At 44.0% G+C, this 26,892-nt stretch overlaps 1 protein-coding gene across 1 annotated transcript in view; it reads left to right on the top strand.

Annotated features, from left to right (window-relative positions):
* The window catches only part of LOC121551689 (multidrug resistance-associated protein 1), an 87,861-nt gene that overhangs the window by 13,130 nt on the left and 47,839 nt on the right, over positions 1-26,892 (top strand). The window contains 12 exon segments of the mRNA XM_045211069.1: positions 396-573; positions 1,013-1,174; positions 1,521-1,613; positions 4,087-4,152; positions 4,508-4,645; positions 4,968-5,114; positions 9,037-9,124; positions 9,279-9,348; positions 9,860-9,986; positions 12,388-12,564; positions 14,316-14,328; positions 14,331-14,482. Of these exon segments, the coding sequence (XP_045067004.1) occupies positions 396-573; positions 1,013-1,174; positions 1,521-1,613; positions 4,087-4,152; positions 4,508-4,645; positions 4,968-5,114; positions 9,037-9,124; positions 9,279-9,348; positions 9,860-9,986; positions 12,388-12,564; positions 14,316-14,328; positions 14,331-14,482 (1,411 nt within the window).

Raw genomic sequence — 26,892 nt, 5'->3', positions numbered from 1 at the left:
ATATTTTTCTCTAAGTTCAAAAAATTTAGTTGATATTTGATAGAAGAACTGAAAGTAAGTAATTCTAATACCGGACCGTTTTTCAAGATATAATATCAATAAAGTACTGTAGTTTCGGTACAACGTGCAACACTAGTCCTCTTTTTCTCACTTGTCATTTCAGGCTGTAGAGATTTCTGACCTGTTTTGCTGTGTTCATGTGCTCTTAGAATTATTAGAAATGTGAGTTTTCTGATGTCCCCAAACTGTCCTATTTTTTCAGACTACTTCAGAAAAACCCTTGAATGGAGACTTTTTGTGTCTCTCTCTTGCCGTCCCTACTTACTGACATTTGACCTCTAGCATCGTCTCTCAGGCTGTATCGTTGACTTTTGACCCCTGACCTCTCCCCTCAGGTTGCTGATCCTGTTTGTGAACGACTCTAGCGCCCCCTCTTGGCAGGGCTACTTCTACACCGCGCTGCTGTTCGTCTGTACCTGCTTCCAGACCCTCATCCTGCAGAAGTACTTCCATGTCTGCTTCGTCACAGGAATGAGGCTACGGACTGCTATAGTAGGAGCTGTCTACAGGAAGGTAATCAATGTTCTGCTGATTGATTGATTGATTTGATCAGTGATTGATTTGATCAGTGATTGATTTGATCAGTGATTGACAGATTTGATCAGTGATTGATTGATTTGATCAGTGATTTACATATTTGATCAATGATTGACATATTTGATCAGTGATTGACATATTTAATCAGTGATTGATTGATTTGATCAGTGATTGACATATTTGATCAGCGATTGACAGATTTGATCAGTGATTGATTGATTTGATCAGTGATTGATTGAGAGTTAATTTGGCATGAGGCTCCGCACCACTATACTAGGGGCTGTCTACTGGTGGTAGGTGTACTAATCAATCAATCAATATTCTGCCGAGGATCGATTGATCTGACTTTTGTAGACCCTTCATTGACCCTTAACCCCTGTCTGAACTTCAACCTCAAAACCCTGCTCTCTCCCAGGCTCTGGTGATCAGTAACGCAGCGCGGCGTACGTCTACAGTGGGAGAGATCGTCAACCTGATGTCGGTCGACGCCCAGCGCTTCATGGACCTCATCACCTACATCAACATGATCTGGTCTGCTCCTCTACAGGTCATACTGGCCCTGTACTTCCTGTGGCAGGTACACACCAAAGATCTTTAATAAACCAAGAGGTTATACTGGCCCTGTACTTCCTGTGGCAGGTACACACCAAAGATCTTTAATAAACCAAGAGGTCATACTGGCCCTGTACTTTCTGTGGCAGGTACGCACCAAAGATCTTTAAATAAACCAAGAGGTCATACTGGCTCTGTACATCCTGTACTTGTTACTGACAGGGTGTGATCTGGATAGCAGTTTGATGGCGCTAGTAGACACATTTCAAGCTAAGGAGTGAGGTTCTGAATCCAACTCTGTTACATACGAATCAGAGACTGTTGTTATCTTAACATGTTCTCAATGGTTTGTGATGTCATGTCCTGTGTAGAACCTGGGTCCGTCGGTGCTGGCTGGCGTGGCTGTAATGGTTCTGATGGTGCCAATCAACGGTGTGATCGCCATGAAGACCAAAACATACCAGGTATCACTATGACCCCTTATTCATAATATACCAGGTATCACCCTGACCCCTTATTCACAACATACCAGGTATCACTCTGACCCCTTATTCATAACATACCAGGTATCACTCTGACCCCTTATTCATAACATACCAGGTATCACTCTGACCCCTTATAAATAACATACCAGGTATCACTCTGACCCCTTATTCATAACATACCAGGTATCACTCTGACCCCTTATTCACAATATACCAGGTATCACTCTGACCCCTTATTCATAACATACCAGGTATCACTCTGACCCCTTATTCACAACATACCAGGTATCACTCTGACCCCTTATTCACAACATACCAGGTATCACTCTGACCCCTTATTCATAACATACCAGGTATCACTCTGACCCCTTATTCACAACATACCAGGTATCACTCTGACCCCTTATTCATAACATACCAGGTATCACTCTGACCCCTTATTCATAACATACCAGGTATCACTCTGACCCCTTATTTATAACATACCAGGTATCACTCTGACCCCTTATTCATAATATACCAGGTATCACTCTGACCCCTTATTCATAACATACCAGGTATCACTCTGACCCCTTATTCATAATATACCAGGTATCACTCTGACCCCTTATTCACAACATACCAGGTATCACTCTGACCCCTTATTCATAACATACCAGGTATCACTCTGACCCCTTATTCATAACATACCAGGTATCACTCTGACCCCTTATTCATAACATACCAGGTATCACTCTGACCCCTTATTCATAATATACCAGGTATCACTCTGACCCCTTATTCATAACATACCAGGTATCACTCTGACCCCTTATTCACAACATACCAGGTATCACTCTGACCCCTTATTCATAACATACCAGGTATCACTCTGACCCCTTATTCACAACATACCAGGTATCACTCTGACCCCTTATTCATAACATACCAGGTATCACTCTGACCCATTATTCATAATATACCAGGTATCACTCTGACCCCTTATTCATAATATACCAGGTATCACTCTGACCTCTTATTCACAACATACCAGGTATCACTCTGACCCCTTATTCACAATATACCAGGTATCACTCTGACCCCTTATTCATAACATACCAGGTATCACTCTGACCCCTTATTCATAATATACCAGGTATCACTCTGACCCCTTATTCATAACATACCAGGTATCACTCTGACCCATTATTCATAACATACCAGGTATCACTCTGACCCATTATTCATAACATACCAGGTATCACTCTGACCCCTTATTCATAACATACCAGGTATCACTCTGACCCCTTATTCATAACATACCAGGTATCACTCTGACCCCTTATTCATAATATACCAGGTATCACTCTGACCCCTTATTCATAACATACCAGGTATCACTCTGACCCCTTATTCATAACATACCAGGTATCACTCTGACCCCTTATTCATAACATACCAGGTATCACTCTGACCCCTTATTCATAACATACCAGGTATCACTCTGACCCCTTATTCTACATGACATTTTATACTCCTCTTCCCTTTCTGAGATGTAGTAGAGATGTAATAGAGATGTAGTAGAGATGTAGTAGACATTTAATAGAGATGTAGTAGACGTGTAGTAGAGATGTAGTAGAGATGTAATAGAGATGTAGTAGATGTGTAATAGAGATGTAGTAGATGTGTAATAGAGATGTAGTAGAGATGTAGTAGAGATGTAGTAGACATGTAGTAGAGATGTAATAGAGATGTAATAGACATTTAATAGAGATGTAGTAGACGTGTAGTAGAGATGTAGTAGAGATGTAATAGAGATGTAGTAGATGTGTAATAGAGATGTAGTAGATGTGTAATAGAGATGTAGTAGAGATGTAGTAGACATGTAGTAGACATGTAGTAGAGATGTAGTAGAGATGTAGTTGAGATGTAGTAGAGATGTAATAGAGATGTAGTAGAGATGTAATAGAGATGTAATAGAGATGTAGTAGATGTGTAATAGAGATGTAGTAGATGTGTAATAGAGATGTAGTAGAGATGTAGTAGAGATGTAGTAGAGATGTAGTAGAGATGTAGTAGAGATGTAGTAGACATGTAGTAGAGATGTAATAGAGATGTAATAGACATTTAATAGAGATGTAGTAGAGATGTAGTAGAGATGTAATAGAGATGTAGTAGATGTGTAATAGAGATGTAGTAGATGTGTAATAGAGATGTAGTAGAGATGTAATAGAGATGTAGATGTGTAATAGAGATGTAGTAGATGTGTAATAGAGATGTAATAGAGATGTAGTAGATGTGTAGTAGAGATGTAGTAGAGATGTAATAGAGATGTAGTAGAGATGTAGTGGACGTGTGTGTAGTGGAGATGTAGTGGAGATGTAGTGGAGATGTAGTGGAGATGTAATAGAGATGTAGTAGATGTGTAATAGAGATGTAATAGAGATGTAATAGCCAGCGTTGTGATCACCAGGTAGCTCAGATGAAGAGTAAAGACAACCGCATCAAGCTGATGAATGAGGTTCTCAACGGCATCAAGGTATCTTATCACATCACATATCTTTTGACCTAAGGTTTATATATAATGTTTGAATTTGTATCACATGTTATGTATGTTTCTGCATGTCAGGGTTGGGGTCAATTACTTCAGATTCCAATTCTTTGAGCATTTCCTCTAGCCTGCCTGGAGTGACAGATTGGCAGGGTTTGCAGTTTGGGGTTTATTAAAGCCAGATAAGCTCAGACAGACACAATGACTTTTCAAGTATTTGAAACCCAGGTCTTGATTCTATGACATCACATTTTATCAATGTTTCTGAATATGTACCGAGGTGTTTTTAATAAACCTGAACCTGAACCTAAACCTGAACTTAAACCTGAACCTGAACCTAAAGGTGTTGAAGCTGTATGCGTGGGAGCTGGCCTTCAGAGACAAGGTGTCAGCCATCAGAGAGAGCGAGCTACGTGTCCTCAAGAAGGCTGCTTACCTGGGGGCAATATCCACCTTTACCTGGGTCTGTGCTCCCTTTCTGGTGAGTTAGAGAGACCTTTAGACACACACACTTACACGGGCACTTGGTCCACCTGTGTCCCATCTTACTGACATAAATATATTTAACATTGTCTTTGGTAGCCCTCCTGTAGCTTAGTTGGTAGCTCTGGATAAGAGCGTCTGAAAAAAAATAAAATAATAATAATTGTCTCTACCCTCCCCTCAGTGAATGTGATGATGATATATAACATGTCTTTCCCCTCCCATCCCCCAGGTGGCGCAGTCTACGTTCAGTGTATGTGATGATATTATATATAGTTATATTATGATATATAACATGTATTTCCCCTGCAATCCCCCAGGTGGCGCTGTCTACATTCACAGTGTATGTGATGATAGATGAGAGGAACGTGCTGGACGCTCAGAAGGCGTTTGTGTCTCTGGCTCTGTTCAACATCCTGCGTTTCCCCCTCAACATGCTGCCTATGGTCATCAGCAGCATGGTCCAGGTAGGTGTGCTGATCAGGTCTGGACAGCAAATCAATCATTCAATCAATCAATCAATCAATCAATCAAATAATCAATCTACAAATCAATCAATATGCAATTTAATCAAATCAGTCACTGTATTAATCTATAAATCAATCAATCTACCAGTCGCTCAATCAATCAAGCAATCAATGTATCAATTAAGTAAACAGTTTAGTCTACTAACCAATTAACAAATTAACACCAACCAATCAGATTCCGTGTAGTTGATTAATTAATGAACATGTAGCAGAAGGAAAGGTGACAATGGCTAGTTGCTGTGTATTATCAAATCAAATAAAATCAAATCAAATTTTATTGGTCACATGCGCCGAATACAACAGGTGCAGACATTACAGTGAAATGCTTACTTACAGCCCTTAACCAACAGTGCATTTATTTTAAACAAAAAAAGTAAGAATAAAACAACAACAAAAAAAGTGTTGAGAAAAAAAGAGCAGAAGTAAAATAAAGTGACAGTAGGGAGGCTATATATACAGGGGGGTACCGTTGCAGAGTCAATGTGCGGGGGCACCGGCTAGTTGAGGTAATATGTACATGTGGGTAGAGTTAAAGTGACTATGCATAAATACTTGACAGAGTAGCAGCAGCGTAAAAAGGATGGGGTGGGGGGCAGTGCAAATAGTCCGGGTAGCCATGATTAGCTGTTCAGGAGTCTTATGGCTTGGGGGTAGAAGCTGTTGAGAAGTCTTTTGGACCTAGACTTGGCACTCCGGTACCGCTTGCCGTGCGGTAGCAGAGAGAACAGTCTATGACTAGGGTGGCTGGAGTCTTTGACAATTTTGAGGGCCTTCCTCTGACACCGCCTGGTATAGAGGTCCTGGATGGCAGGGAGCTTTGCCCCAGTGATGTACTGGGCCGTACGCACTACCCTCTGTAGTGCCTTGCGGTCAGAGGCCAAGCAGTTGCCATACCAGGCGGTGATGCAACCAGTCAGGATGCTCTCGATGGTGCAGCTGTAGACTTTTTTGAGGATCTGAGGACCCATGCCAAATCTTTTTAGTCTCCTGAGGGGGAATAGGCTTTGTCGTGCCCTCTTCACGACTGTCTTGGTGTGTTTGGACCATGATAGTTCGTTGGTGATGTGGACACCAAGGAACTTGAAGCTCTCAACCTGTTCCACTACAGCCCCGTCGATGAGAATGGGGGCGTGCTCAGTCCTCTTTTTTTTCCTGTAGTCCACAATCATCTCCTTTGTCTTGGTCACGTTGAGGGAGAGGTTGTTGTCCTGGCACCACACGGCCAGATCTCTGACCTCCTCCCTATAGGCTGTCTCATCGTTGTCGGTGATCAGGCCTACCACTGTTGTGTCGTCGGCAAACTTAATGATGGTGTTGGAGTCGTGCCTGGCCATGCAGTCATGGGTGAACAGAGAGTACAGGAGGGGACTGAGCACGCACCCCTGAGGGGCCCCCGTGTTGAGGATCAGTGTGGCAGATGTGTTGTTACCTACCCTTACCACCTGGGGGCGGCCCGTCAGGAAGTCCAGGATCCAGTTGCAGAGGAAGGTGTTTAGTCCCAGGATCCTTAGCTTAGTGATGAGCTTAGAGGGCACTATGGTGTTGAATGCTGAGCTGTAGTCAATGAATAGCATTCTCACGTAGGTGTTCCTCTTGTCCAGGTGGGAAAGGGCAGTGTGGAGTGCGATAGAGATTGCATCATCTGTGGATCTGTGGATCATCACGGTCTGCATGATGGGCCCCGTGTAGTTCAGTTGGTAGAGCATGGTGCTTGCAACGCCAGGGTTGGGGGTTCGATTCCCACGGGGGGCCAGTATGAAAAAAATAATGTATGCACTCACTAACTGTAAGTGGCTCTGGAGAAGAGCGTCTGCTAAATGACTAAAATGTAAATGTAATATGGTCATCAGCAGTAGACCAGGGACTGTACATGGGGCTGGACTGCAGATCACTCTATGGCTGCGTTTACACACGCAGAACAATTCAGATTTTTTTTTTATAGCTAATTCGTCTTTTGACCAATCAGATCTTGCCAATAATTGGGCAGAATATCAGAATTGGCCAGCCTATGACACACACGCGCACACACATATATATACACACACACACACACACACACACACACACACACACACACACACACACACACACACACACACACACACACACACACACACACACAGAGATTCATATGCTCTACAGACCATAGCACACAAAGCTGTACCATGCTGCTGGTGACCTGGGGCAACATATTGATCAATCATTCATTCAACCTCGTGGTGCAGGTCAGTATGGTATATCAATAGTCAATCTGTCATTCATTTGGCCAATTCATTAATCTGTCAATCAATCAGTTGGTCAATAATGAATGAATCCATCAACCGAAGTTGATCATTGTCATCATAGGATCATTACAAACCATGTCCAATATAGTATTGATAGTAATGGAGTGATATGTAGTCATCATGTCCAATATAGTATTGATAGTAATGGAGTGATATGTAGTCATCATGTCCAATATAGTATTGATAGCAGTTGATGTTATTCTTCAATAACACAGACCCCAAAGCAAATCAGGGGGAGAAAAATATATGTATTCAAAGATAACAAATCATAGTTGTTATGCTGGAAAGTAGATGGTAGATGTTCATTCTTCCCTGTCCTCAATGGTTCCCAACATAGCCGGCACTGATATCATCCTCTTTTACCACGTCACCAAATCTTTCCCAAACATGACTTTTCAGGCCCTCCCTTCTCTTTTATCTTCAACTCTCCTTTCACAGTTTTTCTCTTATTGAATTAAACATCGACATTGTCCTTTTTGCCTCCGTGGATTGACATGAACTTTTTTCTGGATTGACGTGAACTTTTTCTGCCCGTTCCCAAAAGCATTATTTGGTGATTGGCTGTGCAGGCTATTTGGCGCGTGTCCAGTTAAGTCTTAAAGTTTAGGCTTATGTAGTAATACCAGATAGCCTCAAATAATGAGAGAACAACCTCCATGCAGCCTGTAGATAGAAATTGCACAATCATCTTTTAAGGGATTGTTTCTATTTATTCAACCCACCCGCCTGCCACCCGCCTGCCACCCGCCCAACCCCTACCCACCCGCCTGCCACCCGCCCAACCCCTACCCACCCGCCTGCCACCCGCCCAACCCCTACCCACCCGCCTGCCACCCGCCCAACCCCTACCCACCCGCCTGCCACCCGCCCAACCCCTACCCACCCGCCTGCCACCCGCCCAACCCCTACCCACCCGCCTGCCACCCGCCCAACCCCTACCCACCCGCCCGCCTGCCACCCGCCCAACCCCTACCCACCCGCCTGCCACCTGCCCAACCCCTACCCACCCGCCTGCCACCCGCCCAACCCCTACCCACCCGCCTGCCACCCGCCCAACCCCTACCCACCCGCCTGCCACCCGCCCAACCCCTACCCACCCGCCTGCCACCCGCCCAACCCCTACCCACCCGCCTGCCACCCGCCCAACCCCTACCCACCCGCCTGCCACCCGCCCAACCCCTACCCACCCACCCGCCTGCCACCCACCCGCCCTTCAGCCACACAATATTTAATGACCCTAAACCCATCCGCCCTGTGGATATAACCACAGGGACTGTTATGAGTCAACCCACACATCGCTAATATGCATCCTCTCCCTGCTGTCTCTCTCTCCTCTCTCTCTCTCTCTCTCTCTCTCTCTCTCTCTCTCTCTCTCTCTCTCTCTCTCTCTCTCTCTCTCTGCTCTCTGTCTCTGTCTCTGTCTCTGTCTCTGTCTCTGTCTCTGTCTCTGTCTCTGTCTCTGTCTCTGTCTCTGTCTCTGTCTCTGTCTCTGTCTCTTTCTCTTTCTCTTTCTCTTTCTCTTTCTCTTTCTCTTTCTCTCTCTCTTTCTCTCTCTCCCTCCCTCCATCTCTCTGCAGGCTAGTGTTTCTATGAAGCGTCTGTGTGTGTTTCTGTCTCATGAGGAACTGCAGGAGGACAATGTGGAGCGCAGGGTCGTAGCGGGCTGTGAGTCTCTCACACACACACACACACCCACACAGGAGAGGCAGAAAGGTCATCCCAGCCTCTGTACCAGGTGCTGTTTGATGTGTTAGTCTTTGATGAGGCTTCAACACTCTTTCTACTCATATCATCTTTTTATATCTTCATCTGTTCCCAGGCTCAGACAGTATCTCCATTGAGGACGGGGTGTTCAGCTGGTCTAGAAACGACGCCCCCATTCTGAAGAGGTATGGCTCAAAGAAGTGTGTGTGTGTGTGCGTTGGTTGTCCTATGTATTCACCCCCCTCTCTTGACTTTGTTACTTTCATGTAAGTTGGAGGCTTACTGCACATTCTATTACTATGGTATGCATACACACAGCCTCTAACTCCTTCTCTCTCGCTCTCTCTCTCTCTCTCTCTCTCTCTCTCTCTCTCTCTCTCTCTCTCTCTCTCTCTCTCTCTCTCTCTCTCTCTCTCTCTCTCTCTCTCTCTTCCCTCTCTCTCTCTCCCCCTCTCTCTCTCTCTCTCTCTCTCTCTCTCTCTCTCTCTCTCTCTCTCTCTCTCTCTCTCTCTCTCTCTCTCTCTCTCTCTCTCTCTCTCTCTCTCTCTCTCTCTCTCTCTCTCTCTCTCTCTCTCTCTCTCTATCCCTCCTCTCTCTCTCTCTCTCTCTCTCTCTCTCTCTCTCTCTCTCTCTCTCTCTCTGCTCTGTCTCGCTCCCTCTATCCCTCTCTCTCTCTCTTTCTCTCTCTCTCTGCAGGTTGAGTGTACATATCCCAGATGGGTCTCTGGTAGCTGTGGTGGGACACGTTGGCTCAGGGAAATCCTCTCTGCTCTCTGCTCTGCTGGGGGAGATGGAGAAACTGGAGGGATCTGTCTCTGTCAAGGTACATAGACACTTAATAATAATAATATAATAATAATATGCCATTTAGCAGACGCTTTTATCCAAAGCGACTTACAGTCATGTGCGCATATATTTTTACGTATGGGTGGTCCCGGGGATCGAACCCACTACCCTGGCGTTACAAGCGCCATGCTCTACCAATTGAGCTACAGAGGACCAAAGGCTGACAACATAGAGAGAGAGACATATGATTGGGTGTTGTTGTTTTAAGGAGATTGGAAAGTCCTTCCATATTTGTATTGTTTTGGACAGTCCAGGTGTGAAGTGTAGACAGGGAGATAGATAGTAGGGGTGTTGACAGAGGCTGGCCCAGGCGGGGTCACCAGAGTCAGGAGCTAAGATGGCTACACCAGACACCGGCATGGATGTAGTTGGTTTTTGTTGAAGTCATTTGTAAGCTAACGTCTGCAGCTACACCAGACCCAGAGACATTTCTCCCTCTCTCTCTCTCTCTCTCTCTCTCTCTCTCTCTCTCTCTCTATTCAATTTCAATTTCAATTTAAGGGCTTTATTGGCATGGGAAACGTGTGTTAACATTGCCAAAGCAAGGGAAGTAGATAGTAAACAAAAGTGAAATAAACAATAAATATTAACAGTAAACATTACACTCAGAAGTTTCAAAAGAATAAAGACATTTCAAATGTCATATTATGTATATATACAGTGTTGTAACAATGTGCAAATAGTTAAAGTACAAATGGGAAAATAAATAAACATAAATATGGGTTGTATTTACAATGGTGTTTGTTCTTCACTGGTTGCCCTTTTCTTGTGGCAACAGGTCACAAATATTGCAGCTGTGATGGCACACTGTGGTTTTTCACCCAGTAGATAAGGGAGTTTATCAAAATTGGGTTTGTTTTCGAATTCTTTGTGGATCGCTGTAATCTGAGGGAAATATGTGTCTCTAATATGGTCATACATTTGGCAGGAGGTTAGGAAGTGCAGCTCAGTTTCCACCTCATTTTGTGGGCAGTGTGCACATAGCCTGTCTTCTCTTGAGAGCCAGGTCTGCCTACGGCGGCCTTTCTCAATAGCAAGGCTATGGTCACTGAGTCTGTACATAGTCAAAGCTTTCCTTAAGTTTGGGTCAGTCACAGTGGTCAGGTATTCTGCGACTGTGTACTCTCTGTTTAGGGCCAAATAGCATTCTAGTTTGCTCTGTTTTTTTGTTTGTTCTTTCCAATGTGTCAAGTAATTCTCTTTTTGTTTTCTCATGATTTGGTTGGGTCTAATTGTGTTGTTGTTGTTGTTGTTGTTGTTGTTGTCCTGGGGCTGTGTGGGGTCTGTTTGTGTTTGTGAACAGAGGCCCAGGACAAGCTTACTTAGGGGACTCTTCTCCAAGTTCATCTCTCTGTAGGTGATGGCTTTGTTATGGAAGGTTTGGGAATCGCTTCCTTTTAAGTGGTTATAGAATTTAACGGCTCTTTTCTGGATTTTGATAATTAGCGGGTATTGGCCTAATTCTGCTCTGCATGCATTATTTGGTGTTTTACATTGTACACGGAGGATGTTTTTGCAGAATTCTGCATGCAGAGTCTCAATTTGGTGTTTGTCCCATTTTGTGAATTCTTGGTTGGTGAGCGGACCCCAGACCTCAGAACCATAAAGGGCAATGGGTTCTATAACTGATTCAAGTATTTTAAGCCAGATCCTAATTGGTATGTCAAATTTTATGTTCCTTTTGATGGCATAGAAGGCCCTTCTTGCCTTGTTTCTCAGATCGTTCACAGCTTTGTGGAAGTTACCTGTGGCGCTGATGTTTAGGCCGAGGTATGTATAGTTTTTTGTGTGTTCCTTTTTTGGAACACCATTATTTTTGTCTTACTGAGATTTACTGTCAGGGCCCAGGTCTGACAGAATCTGTGCAGAAGATCTAGGTACTGCTGTAGGCCGTCCTTGGTTGGTGACAGAAGCACCAGATCATCAGCAAACAGTAGACATTTGATTCTAGTAGGGTGAGGCTGGGTGCTGCAGACTGTTCTAGTGCCATCGCCAATTCGTTGATATATATGTTGAAAAGGGTGGGGCTAAAACTGCATCCCTGTCTCACCCCACGGCCCTGTGGAAAGAAATGTGTGTGTTTTTTGCCAATTTTAACTGCACACTCTCTCTCTCTATCTCTCTCTCTCTCTCTCTCTCTCTACCTCTCTCTCTCTCTCTCTCTCTCTACCTCCCTCTCTCTCTCTCTCTCTCTCTCTCTCTCTCTCTCTCCCTCCCCCCTTCCTCCCTCTCTCTCTCTCCACTCCCTCTCTCTCTACCTCTCCACTCTCTCTCTCTCTCTCTCTCTCCCCCTTCCTCCCTCTCTCTCTCTCCACTCCCTCTCTCCCTCTCTCTCTCCCTCCCTCTACCTCCCTCTCTCCCTCTCTCTCTCTCTCCAGGGCTCTGTGGCCTATGTACCTCAGCAGGCGTGGATCCAGAATGCCACACTGAAAGACAACATAGTGTTTGGTCAGGAGAGGAAGGAGAGCTGGTACCACAGAGTGGTGGAGGCCTGCGCCCTGCTGCCAGACCTGGAGATCCTGCCTGCTGGAGACGGCACTGAGATCGGGGAGAAGGTGGGGACAGGAGGGGGTCTGGTGGGGGTTAGGGTTAGATCAGGGAGAAGGTGAGGACAGGAAGGGGGTCTGGTGGGGGTTAGGGTTAGATCAGGGAGAAGGTGAGGACAGGAGGGGGTCTGGTGGGGGTTAGGGTTAGAGTTAGATCAGGGAGAAGGTGAGGACACAAGGGGGTCTGGTGGGGGATAGGGTTAGGGTTAGATCAGGGAGAAGGTGAGGACAGGAGGGGGTCTGGTGGGGGTTAGGGTTAGAGTTAGATCAGGGAGAAGGTGAGGACAGGAGGGGGTCTGGTGGGGGTTAGGGTTAGATCAGGGAGAAGGTGAGGACAGGAGGGGGTCTGGTGGGGGTTAGGGTTAGATCAGGGAAAAGGTGAGGACAGGAGGGGGTCTGGTGGGGGTTAGGGTTAGATCAGGGAGAAGGTGAGGACACGAGGGGGTCTGGTGGGGGATAGGGTTAGGGTTAGATCAGGGAGAATGTGAGGACAGGAGGGGGTCTGGTGGGGGTTAGGGTTAGAGTTAGATCAGGGAGAAGGTGAGGACAGGAGGGGGTCTGGTGGGGGTTAGGGTTAGATCAGGGAGAAGGTGAGGACAGGAGGTGGTCTGGTGGGGGTTAGGGTTAGATCAGGGAAAAGGTGAGGACAGGAGGGGGTCTGGTGGGGGTTAGGGTTAGATCAGGGAGAAGGTGAGGACAGGAGGGGGTCTGGTGGGGGTTAGGGTTAGGGTTAGATCAGGGAGAAGGTGAGGACAGGAGGGAGTCTGGTGGGGGTTAGGGTTAGATCAGGGAGAAGGTGAGGACAGGAGGGGGTCTGGTGGGGGTTAGGGTTAGATCAGGGAGAAGGTGGGGACAGGAGGGGGTCTGATGGGGGTTAGATCAGGAAGAAGGTGGGGACAGGAGGGGGTCTGGTGGGGGTTAGGGTTAGATCAGGGAGAAGTTGAGGACAGGAGGGGGTCAGGTGGGGGTTAGATCAGGAAGAAGGTGGGGACAGGAGGGGGTCTGGTGGGGGTTAGGGTTAGATCAGGGAGAAGGTGGGGACAGGAGGGGGTCTGGTGGGGGTTAGGGTTAGATCAGGGAGAAGGTGGGGACAGGAGGGGGTATGGTGGGGGTTAGGCTTAGATCAGGGAGAAGGTGGGGACAGGAGGGGGTCTGATGGGGGTTAGATCAGGAAGAAGGTGGGGACAGGAGGGGGTCTGGTTGGGGTTAGGGTTAGATCAGGGAGGAGGGGGTCTGGTGGGGGTTAGAGTTAGATCAGGGAGAAGGTGGGGACAGGAGGGGGTCTGCTAGTGTGGCCATGGTCACTGGTTTTGTGAAAGGTGGGGCCCACTTGTAGGCTCAGTGAAGGACCCAGGTTGTTGGTTTGAAACCCATGTCTAGCCTTGAGATAATATATCCTGCTGTATAGGTAGTGATTAGACAACCCTGTGTGCCTTGAGATAATATATCCTGCTGTATAGGTAGTGATTAGACAACCCTGTGTGCCTTGAGATAATATATCCTGCTGTATAGGTAGTGATTAGACAACCCTGTGTGCCTTGAGATAATATATCCTGCTGTATAGGTAGTGATTAGACAACCCTGTGTGCCTTGAGATAATATATCCTGCTGTATAGGTAGTGATTAGAGAAGCCATGTCTGGCAGTATTGATGGTTGTATTTTAACACAGGTGTGTTCCCTCCCCCTCCCCTCCCCCTCCCCCCTCCCCTCCCTCCTCCCCTCCCCCCTCCCCTCCCCCCTCCTCCCCCCTCCTCCCCAGGGTGTGAACCTGTCAGGGGTCAGAAGCAGAGGGTCAGTCTGGCCAGGGCGGTCTACTGCGACTGTGCTGTCTATCTATTGGACGATCCTCTGTCGGCGGTCGACGCCCACGTGGGCAAGCACATCTTCGAGAAGGTTGTCGGGCCCCAGGGCGTCCTGAAGGACAGGGTAAGAGGTCGTAACCCCAAAACAGAGGTCAGGGTTTATAAGAGGGATGTGTTTTGGTGTGTGTGATAAATGTGGATTTGGTTTACAGTGTGTTTGTGTGTGTGTGTGTGTGAGTGAGTGTGCGTGTGTGTTCAGACATGGGCTGGTCTAGTCGTTAGGACAGTGACTGTCATGGAATTTTGGATGATGGTAATTGGTCAGCCAAATGCCACGGTTACCGTAATAACCGTTCGAATGGCAAAAAAACTAAAAACATCTCCTATAATAAAAGAACAACTTTTCATTGTAGGTTAGGAGAACTTACGCAGCAGGCTGGGAGAATTAGGTTAAGGTTAGGAAAAGGGTTAGGGTTAGCTAACATTTTACAAAAGCTGTATGCCATCTAGACATGACCATTTCAGCAAGGAGCAACAACGTTTCATCAAGTTGTTAAGAGTCCATGTTACGGCAGGAACAGACAGGGACGGAAGACGAAGCCAGACACAACAAACACACTGTTATCTGGTTGCATTACTGTCAATGAACTAAGCAGACCAGACCCAGCTGTTATCTGGTTCATCTACAGTCAATGAACTAAGCAGACCAGACCCAGCTGTTATCTGGTTGCATTACTGTCAATGAACTAAGCAGACCAGACCCAGCTGTTATCTGGTTGCATTACAGTCAATGAACTAAGCAGACCAGACCCAGCTGTTATCTGGTTCATATTATACAGTCAATGAACTAAGCAGACCAGACCCAGCTGTTATCTGGTTCATATTATACAGTCAATGAACTAAGCAGACCAGACCCAGCTGTTATCTGGTTCATATTATACAGTCAATGAACTAAGCAGACCAGACCCAGCTGTTATCTGGTTCATCTACAGTCAATGAACTAAGCAGACCAGACCCAGCTGTTATCTGGTTGCATTACTGTCAATGAACTAAGCAGACCAGACCCAGCTGTTATCTGGTTCATATTATACAGTCAATGAACTAAGCAGACCAGACCAGACCCAGCTGTTATCTGGTTCATATTATACAGTCAATGAACTAAGCAGACCAGACCCAGCTGTTATCTGGTTCATATTATACAGTCAATGAACTAAGCAGACCAGACCCAGCTGTTATCTGGTTCATATTATACAGTCAATGAACTAAGCAGACCAGACCCAGCTGTTATCTGGTTGCATTATACAGTCAATGAACTAAGCAGACCAGACCCAGCTGTTATCTGGTTCATATTATACAGTCAATGAACTAAGCAGACCAGACCCAGCTGTTATCTGGTTCATATTATACAGTCAATGAACTAAGCAGACCAGACCCAGCTGTTATCTGGTTCATATTATACAGTCAATGAACTAAGCAGACCAGACCCAGCTGTTATCTGGTTGCATTACTGTCAATGAACTAAGCAGACCAGACCCAGCTGTTATCTGGTTCATATTATACAGTCAATGAACTAAGCAGACCAGACCCAGCTGTTATCTGGTTGCATTACTGTCAATGAACTAAGCAGACCAGACCCAGCTGTTATCTGGTTCATATTATACAGTCAATGAACTAAGCAGACCAGACCAGACCCAGCTGTTATCTGGTTCATATTATACAGTCAATGAACTAAGCAGACCAGACCCAGCTGTTATCTAGTTCATATTATACAGTCAATTAACTAAGCAGACCAGACCCAGCTGTTATCTGGTTCATATTATACAGTCAATGAACTAAGCAGACCAGACCCAGCTGTTATCTGGTTGCATTATACAGTCAATGAACTAAGCAGACCAGACCCAGCTGTTATCTGGTTCATATTATACAGTCAATGAACTAAGCAGACCAGACCCAGCTGTTATCTGGTTCATATTATACAGTCAATGAACTAAGCAGACCAGACCAGACCCAGCTGTTATCTGGTTAATCTACAGTCAATGAACTAAGCAGACCAGACCCAGCTGTTATCTGGTTCATATTATACAGTCAATGAACTAAGCAGACCAGACCCAGCTGTTATCTGGTTCATATTATACAGTCAATGAACTAAGCAGACCAGACCCAGCTGTTATCTGGTTCATATTATACAGTCAATGAACTAAGCAGACCAGACCCAGCTGTTATCTGGTTCATATTATACAGTCAATGAACTAAGCAGACCAGACCCAGCTGTTATCTGGTTCATATTATACAGTCAATGAACTAAGCAGACCAGACCCAGCTGTTATCTGGTTCATATTATACAGTCAATGAACTAAGCAGACCAGACCCAGCTGTTATCTGGTTCATATTATACAGTCAATGAACTAAGCAGACCAGACCCAGCTGTTATCTGGTTCATATTATACAGTCAATGAACTAAGCAGACCAGACCCAGCTGTTATCTGGTTCATATTATACAGTCAATGAACTAAGCAGACCAGACCCAGCTGTTATCTGGTTGCATTATACAGTCAATGAACTAAGCAGACCAGACCCAGCTGTTATCTGGTTGCATTACTGTCAATGAACTAAGCAGACCAGACCCAGCTGTTATCTGGTTCATATTATACAGTCAATGAACTAAGCAGACCAGACCCAGCTGTTATCTGGTTGCATTACTGTCAATGAACTAAGCAGACCAGACCCAGCTGTTATCTGGTTCATATTATACAGTCAATGAACTAAGCAGACCAGACCAGACCCAGCTGTTATCTGGTTCATATTATACAGTCAATGAACTAAGCAGACCAGACCCAGCTGTTATCTGGTTCATATTATACAGTCAATGAACTAAGCAGACCAGACCCAGCTGTTATCTGGTTCATATTATACAGTCAATGAACTAAGCAGACCAGACCCAGCTGTTATCTGGTTGCATTATACAGTCAATGAACTAAGCAGACCAGACCCAGCTGTTATCTGGTTCATATTATACAGTCAATGAACTAAGCAGACCAGACCCAGCTGTTATCTGGTTCATATTATACAGTCAATGAACTAAGCAGACCAGACCAGACCCAGCTGTTATCTGGTTAATCTACAGTCAATGAACTAAGCAGACCAGACCCAGCTGTTATCTGGTTCATATTATACAGTCAATGAACTAAGCAGACCAGACCCAGCTGTTATCTGGTTCATATTATACAGTCAATGAACTAAGCAGACCAGACCCAGCTGTTATCTGGTTCATATTATACAGTCAATGAACTAAGCAGACCAGACCCAGCTGTTATCTGGTTCATATTATACAGTCAATGAACTAAGCAGACCAGACCCAGCTGTTATCTGGTTCATATTATACAGTCAATGAACTAAGCAGACCAGACCCAGCTGTTATCTGGTTCATATTATACAGTCAATGAACTAAGCAGACCAGACCCAGCTGTTATCTGGTTCATATTATACAGTCAATGAACTAAGCAGACCAGACCCAGCTGTTATCTGGTTGCATTATACAGTCAATGAACTAAGCAGACCAGACCCAGCTGTTATCTGGTTCATATTATACAGTCAATGAACTAAGCAGACCAGACCCAGCTGTTATCTGGTTCATATTATACAGTCAATGAACTAAGCAGACCAGACCAGACCCAGCTGTTATCTGGTTCAATCTACAGTCAATGAACTAAGCAGACCAGACCCAGCTGTTATCTGGTTCATATTATACAGTCAATGAACTAAGCAGACCAGACCCAGCTGTTATCTGGTTCATATTATACAGTCAATGAACTAAGCAGACCAGACCCAGCTGTTATCTGGTTCATATTATACAGTCAATGAACTAAGCAGACCAGACCCAGCTGTTATCTGGTTGCATTACTGTCAATGAACTAAGCAGACCAGACCCAGCTGTTATCTGGTTCATATTATACAGTCAATGAACTAAGCAGACCAGACCCAGCTGTTATATGGTTGCATTACTGTCAATGAACTAAGCAGACCAGACCCAGCTGTTATCTGGTTCATCTACAGTCAATGAACTAAGCAGACCAGACCCAGCTGTTATCTGGTTCATATTATACAGTCAATGAACTAAGCAGACCAGACCTAGCTGTTATCTGGTTCATCTACAGTCAATGAACTAAGCAGACCAGACCCAGCTGTTATCTGGTTCATATTATACAGTCAATGAACTAAGCAGACCAGACCAGACCCAGCTGTTATCTGGTTAATCTACAGTCAATGAACTAAGCAGACCAGACCCAGCTGTTATCTGGTTCATATTATACAGTCAATGAACTAAGCAGACCAGACCCAGCTGTTATCTGGTTCATATTATACAGTCAATGAACTAAGCAGACCAGACCCAGCTGTTATCTGGTTCATATTATACAGTCAATGAACTAAGCAGACCAGACCCAGCTGTTATCTGGTTCATATTATACAGTCAATGAACTAAGCAGACCAGACCCAGCTGTTATCTGGTTCATCTACAGTCAATGAACTAAGCAGACCAGACCCAGCTGTTATCTGGTTCATATTATACAGTCAATGAACTAAGCAGACCAGACCCAGCTGTTATCTGGTTCATATTATACAGTCAATGAACTAAGGACAGACCAGACCCAGCTGTTATCTGGTTCATATTATACAGTCAATGAACTAAGCAGACCAGACCCAGCTGTTATCTGGTTCATATTATACAGTCAATGAACTAAGCAGACCAGACCCAGCTGTTATCTGGTTCATCTACAGTCAATGAACTAAGCAGACCAGACCCAGCTGTTATCTGGTTCATATTACACAGTCAATGAACTAAGCAGACCAGACCAGACCCAGCTGTTATCTGGTTCATATTATACAGTCAATGAACTAAGCAGACCAGACCCAGCTGTTATCTGGTTCATATTATACAGTCAATGAACTAAGCAGACCAGACCCAGCTGTTATCTGGTTCATATTATACAGTCAATGAACTAAGCAGACCAGACCCAGCTGTTATCTGGTTGCAATTATACAGTCAATGAACTAAGCAGACCAGACCCAGCTGTTATCTGGTTCATATTATACAGTCAATGAACTAAGCAGACCAGACCCAGCTGTTATCTGGTTCATATTATACAGTCAATGAACTAAGCAGACCAGACCAGACCCAGCTGTTATCTGGTTAATCTACAGTCAATGAACTAAGCAGACCAGACCCAGCTGTTATCTGGTTCATATTATACAGTCAATGAACTAAGCAGACCAGACCCAGCTGTTATCTGGTTCATATTATACAGTCAATGAACTAAGCAGACCAGACCCAGCTGTTATCTGGTTGCATTATACAGTCAATGAACTAAGCAGACCAGACCCAGCTGTTATCTGGTTCATATTATACAGTCAATGAACTAAGCAGACCAGACCCAGCTGTTATCTGGTTCATATTATACAGTCAATGAACTAAGCAGACCAGACCAGACCCAGCTGTTATCTGGTTAATCTACAGTCAATGAACTAAGCAGACCAGACCCAGCTGTTATCTGGTTCATATTATACAGTCAATGAACTAAGCAGACCAGACCAGACCCAGCTGTTATCTGGTTCATATTATACAGTCAATGAACTAAGCAGACCAGACCCAGCTGTTATCTGGTTCATATTATACAGTCAATGAACTAAGCAGACCAGACCCAGCTGTTATCTGGTTCATATTATACAGTCAATGAACTAAGCAGACCAGACCCAGCTGTTATCTGGTTCATATTATACAGTCAATGAACTAAGCAGCCAGACCAGACCCAGCTGTTATCTGGTTCATATTATACAGTCAATGAACTAAGCAGACCAGACCCAGCTGTTATCTGGTTCATATTATACAGTCAATGAACTAAGCAGACCAGACCCAGCTGTTATCTGGTTCATATTATACAGTCAATGAACTAAGCAGACCAGACCCAGCTGTTATCTGGTTGCATTATACAGTCAATGAACTAAGCAGACCAGACCCAGCTGTTATCTGGTTCATATTATACAGTCAATGAACTAAGCAGACCAGACCCAGCTGTTATCTGGTTCATATTATACAGTCAATGAACTAAGCAGACCAGACCCAGCTGTTATCTGGTTCATATTATACAGTCAATGAACTAAGCAGACCAGACCCAGCTGTTATCTGGTTCGCATTACTGTCAATGAACTAAGCAGACCAGACCCAGCTGTTATCTGGTTCATATTATACAGTCAATGAACTAAGCAGACCAGACCCAGCTGTTATCTGGTTGCATTACTGTCAATGAACTAAGCAGACCAGACCCAGCTGTTATCTGGTTCATATTATACAGTCAATGAACTAAGCGCCAGACCAGACCCAGCTGTTATCTGGTTCATATTATACAGTCAATGAACTAAGCAGACCAGACCCAGCTGTTATCTGGTTCATATTATACAGTCAATGAACTAAGCAGACCAGACCCAGCTGTTATCTGGTTCATATTATACAGTCAATGAACTAAGCAGACCAGACCCAGCTGTTATCTGGTTGCATTATACAGTCAATGAACTAAGCAGACCAGACCCAGCTGTTATCTGGTTCATATTATACAGTCAATGAACTAAGCAGACCAGACCCAGCTGTTATCTGGTTCATATTATACAGTCAATGAACTAAGCAGACCAGACCAGACCCAGCTGTTATCTGGTTAATCTACAGTCAATGAACTAAGCAGACCAGACCCAGCTGTTATCTGGTTCATATTATACAGTCAATGAACTAAGCAGACCAGACCCAGCTGTTATCTGGTTCATATTATACAGTCAATGAACTAAGCAGACCAGACCCAGCTGTTATCTGGTTCATATTATACAGTCAATGAACTAAGCAGACCAGACCCAGCTGTTATCTGGTTGCATTACTGTCAATGAACTAAGCAGACCAGACCCAGCTGTTATCTGGTTCATATTATACAGTCAATGAACTAAGCAGACCAGACCCAGCTGTTATATGGTTGCATTACTGTCAATGAACTAAGCAGACCAGACCCAGCTGTTATCTGGTTCATATTATACAGTCAATGAACTAAGCAGACCAGACCCAGCTGTTATCTGGTTCATATTATACAGTCAATGAACTAAGCAGCAGACCAGACCCAGCTGTTATCTGGTTAATCTACAGTCAATGAACTAAGCAGACCAGACCCAGCTGTTATCTGGTTCATATTATACAGTCAATGAACTAAGCAGACCAGACCCAGCTGTTATCTGGTTCATATTATACAGTCAATGAACTAAGCAGACCAGACCCAGCTGTTATCTGGTTCATATTATACAGTCAATGAACTAAGCAGACCAGACCCAGCTGTTATCTGGTTCATATTATACAGTCAATGAACTAAGCAGACCAGACCCAGCTGTTATCTGGTTCATATACAGTCAATGAACTAAGCAGACCAGACCCAGCTGTTATCTGGTTCATATTATACAGTCAATGAACTAAGCAGACCAGACCCAGCTGTTATCTGGTTCATATTATACAGTCAATGAACTAAGCAGACCAGACCAGACCCAGCTGTTATCTGGTTCATATTATACAGTCAATGAACTAAGCAGACCAGACCCAGCTGTTATCTGGTTCATATTATACAGTCAATGAACTAAGCAGACCAGACCCAGCTGTTATCTGGTTCATATACAGTCAATGAACTAAGCAGACCAGACCCAGCTGTTATCTGGTTCATATTATACAGTCAATGAACTAAGCAGACCAGACCCAGCTGTTATCTGGTTCATATTATACAGTCAATGAACTAAGCAGACCAGACCCAGCTGTTATCTGGTTCATATTATACAGTCAATGAACTAAGCAGACCAGACCAGACCCAGCTGTTATCTGGTTAATCTACAGTCAATGAACTAAGCAGACCAGACCCAGCTGTTATCTGGTTCATATTATACAGTCAATGAACTAAGCAGACCAGACCCAGCTGTTATCTGGTTCATATTATACAGTCAATGAACTAAGCAGACCAGACCCAGCTGTTATCTGGTTCATATTATACAGTCAATGAACTAAGCAGACCAGACCAGACCCAGCTGTTATCTGGTCTAATATACAGTCAATGAACTAAGCAGACCAGACCCAGCTGTTATCTGGTTCATATTATACAGTCAATGAACTAAGCAGACCAGACCAGACCCAGCTGTTATCTGGTTAATATACAGTTAATGAACTAAGCAGACCAGACCCAGCTGTTATCTGGTTCATATTATACAGTCAATGAACTAAGCAGATGAGACCCAGCTGTTATCTGGTTCATATTATACAGTCAATGAACTAAGCAGACCAGACCCAGCTGTTATCTGGTTCATATTATACAGTCAATGAACTAAGCAGACCAGACCCAGCTGTTATCTGGTTCATATTATACAGTCAATGAACTAAGCAGACCAGACCCAGCTGTTATCTGGTTCATATTATACAGTCAATGAACTAAGCAGACAGACCAGACCCAGCTGTTATCTGGTTCATATTATACAGTCAATGAACTAAGCAGACCAGACCCAGCTGTTATCTGGTTCATATTATACAGTCAATGAACTAAGCAGACCAGACCCAGCTGTTATCTGGTTCATCTACAGTCAATGAACTAAGCAGACCAGACCCAGCTGTTATCTGGTTCATATTATACAGTCAATGAACTAAGCAGACCAGACCCAGCTGTTATCTGGTTCATATTATACAGTCAATGAACTAAGCAGACAGACCAGACCCAGCTGTTATCTGGTTCATATTATACAGTCAATGAACTAAGCAGACCAGACCCAGCTGTTATCTGGTTCATATTATACAGTCAATGAACTAAGCAGACCAGACCCAGCTGTTATCTGGTTCATATTATACAGTCAATGAACTAAGCAGACCAGACCCAGCTGTTATCTGGTTGCATATTATACAGTCAATGAACTAAGCAGACCAGACCCAGCTGTTATCTGGTTCATATTATACAGTCAATGAACTAAGCAGACCAGACCCAGCTGTTATCTGGTTCATATTATACAGTCAATGAACTAAGCAGACCAGACCAGACCCAGCTGTTATCTGGTTAATCTACAGTCAATGAACTAAGCAGACCAGACCCAGCTGTTATCTGGTTCATATTATACAGTTAATGAACTAAGCAGACCAGACCCAGCTGTTATCTGGTTCATATTATACAGTCAATGAACTAAGCAGACCAGACCCAGCTGTTATCTGGTTCATATTATACAGTCAATGAACTAAGCAGACCAGACCCAGCTGTTATCTGGTTCATAATACAGTCAATGAACTAAGCAGACCAGACCAGACCCAGCTGTTATCTGGTTAATTCTACAGTCAATGAACTAAGCAGACCAGACCCAGCTGTTATCTGGTTCATATTATACAGTCAATGAACTAAGCAGACCAGACCCAGCTGTTATCTGGTTCATATTATACAGTCAATGAACTAAGCAGACCAGACCCAGCTGTTATCTGGTTCATATTATACAGTCAATGAACTAAGCAGACCAGACCAGACCCAGCTGTTATCTGGTTCATAATATACAGTCAATGAACTAAGCAGACCAGACCCAGCTGTTATCTGGTTCATATTATACAGTCAATGAACTAAGCAGACCAGACCCAGCTGTTATCTGGTTCATATTATACAGTCAATGAACTAAGCAGACCAGACCCAGCTGTTATCTGGTTCATATTACACAGTCAATGAACTAAGCAGACAGACCAGACCCAGCTGTTATCTGGTTCATATTATACAGTCAATGAACTAAGCAGACCAGACCCAGCTGTTATCTGGTTCATATTATACAGTCAATGAACTAAGCAGACAGACCAGACCCAGCTGTTATCTGGTTTAATCTACAGTCAATGAACTAAGCAGACCAGACCCAGCTGTTATCTGGTTCATATTATACAGTCAATGAACTAAGCAGATGAGACCCAGCTGTTATCTGGTTCATATTATACAGTCAATGAACTAAGCAGACCAGACCCAGCTGTTATCTGGTTCATATTATACAGTCAATGAACTAAGCAGACCAGACCCAGCTGTTATCTGGTTCATATTATACAGTCAATGAACTAAGCAGACCAGACCCAGCTGTTATCTGGTTCATATTATACAGTCAATGAACTAAGCAGACCAGACCAGACCCAGCTGTTATCTGGTTCATATTATACAGTCAATGAACTAAGCAGACCAGACCCAGCTGTTATCTGGTTCATATTATACAGTCAATGAACTAAGCAGACCAGACCCAGCTGTTATCTGGTTCATTATACAGTCAATGAACTAAGCAGACCAGACCCAGCTGTTATCTGGTTCATATTATACAGTCAATGAACTAAGCAGACCAGACCCAGCTGTTATCTGGTTCATATTACACAGTCAATGAACTAAGCAGACCAGACCAGACCCAGCTGTTATCTGGTTCATATTATACAGTCAATGAACTAAGCAGACCAGACCCAGCTGTTATCTGGTTCATATTATACAGTCAATGAACTAAGCAGACCAGACCCAGCTGTTATCTGGTTCATATTATACAGTCAATGAACTAAGCAGACCAGACCCAGCTGTTATCTGGTTCATCTACAGTCAATGAACTAAGCAGACCAGACCCAGCTGTTATCTGGTTCATATTATACAGTCAATGAACTAAGCAGACCAGACCCAGCTGTTATCTGGTTCATATTATACAGTCAATGAACTAAGCAGACCAGACCCAGCTGTTATCTGGTTCATATTATACAGTCAATGAACTAAGCAGACCAGACCAGACCCAGCTGTTATCTGGTTTAATCTACAGTCAATGAACTAAGCAGACCAGACCCAGCTGTTATCTGGTTCATATTATACAGTCAATGAACTAAGCAGACCAGACCCAGCTGTTATCTGGTTCATATTATACAGTCAATGAACTAAGCAGACCAGACCCAGCTGTTATCTGGTTCATATTATACAGTCAATGAACTAAGCAGACCAGACCCAGCTGTTATCTGGTTCATATTATACAGTCAATGAACTAAGCAGACCAGACCCAGCTGTTATCTGGTTCATCTACAGTCAATGAACTAAGCAGACCAGACCCAGCTGTTATCTGGTTCATATTATACAGTCAATGAACTAAGCAGACCAGACCCAGCTGTTATCTGGTTCATATTATACAGTCAATGAACTAAGCAGACCAGACCAGACCCAGCTGTTATCTGGTTCATATTATACAGTCAATGAACTAAGCAGACCAGACCCAGCTGTTATCTGGTTCATATTATACAGTCAATGAACTAAGCAGACCAGACCCAGCTGTTATCTGGTTCATTCTACAGTCAATGAACTAAGCAGACCAGACCCAGCTGTTATCTGGTTCATATTATACAGTCAATGAACTAAGCAGACCAGACCCAGCTGTTATCTGGTTCATATTATACAGTCAATGAACTAAGCAGACCAGACCCAGCTGTTATCTGGTTCATATTATACAGTCAATGAACTAAGCAGACCAGACCAGACCCAGCTGTTATCTGGTTAATCTACAGTCAATGAACTAAGCAGACCAGACCCAGCTGTTATCTGGTTCATATTATACAGTCAATGAACTAAGCAGACCAGACCCAGCTGTTATCTGGTTCATATTATACAGTCAATGAACTAAGCAGACCAGACCCAGCTGTTATCTGGTTCATATTATACAGTCAATGAACTAAGACAGACCAGACCCAGCTGTTATCTGGTTAATCTACAGTCAATGAACTAAGCAGACCAGACCCAGCTGTTATCTGGTTCATATTATACAGTCAATGAACTAAGCAGACCTGACCAGACCCAGCTGTTATCTGGTTAATCTACAGTCAATGAACTAAGCAGACCAGACCCAGCTGTTATCTGGTTCATATTATACAGTCAATGAACTAAGCAGACGAGACCCAGCTGTTATCTGGTTCATATTATACAGTCAATGAACTAAGCAGACCAGACCCAGCTGTTATCTGGTTCATATTATACAGTCAATGAACTAAGCAGACCAGACCCAGCTGTTATCTGGTTCATATTATACAGTCAATGAACTAAGCAGACCAGACCCAGCTGTTATCTGGTTCATATTATACAGTCAATGAACTAAGCACCAGACCAGACCCAGCTGTTATCTGGTTCATATTATACAGTCAATGAACTAAGCAGACCAGACCCAGCTGTTATCTGGTTCATATTATACAGTCAATGAACTAAGCAGACCAGACCCAGCTGTTATCTGGTTCATCTACAGTCAATGAACTAAGCAGACCAGACCCAGCTGTTATCTGGTTCATATTATACAGTCAATGAACTAAGCAGACCAGACCCAGCTGTTATCTGGTTCATATTATACAGTCAATGAACTAAGCAGACCAGACCAGACCCAGCTGTTATCTGGTTCATATTATACAGTCAATGAACTAAGCAGACCAGACCCAGCTGTTATCTGGTTCATATTATACAGTCAATGAACTAA

Source organism: Coregonus clupeaformis, chromosome 35 (genome assembly GCF_020615455.1).
Source record: "Coregonus clupeaformis isolate EN_2021a chromosome 35, ASM2061545v1, whole genome shotgun sequence".
Lineage (NCBI taxonomy): Eukaryota > Metazoa > Chordata > Actinopteri > Salmoniformes > Salmonidae > Coregonus > Coregonus clupeaformis.
This window is presented reverse-complemented; position numbering and strand designations above follow the sequence as displayed.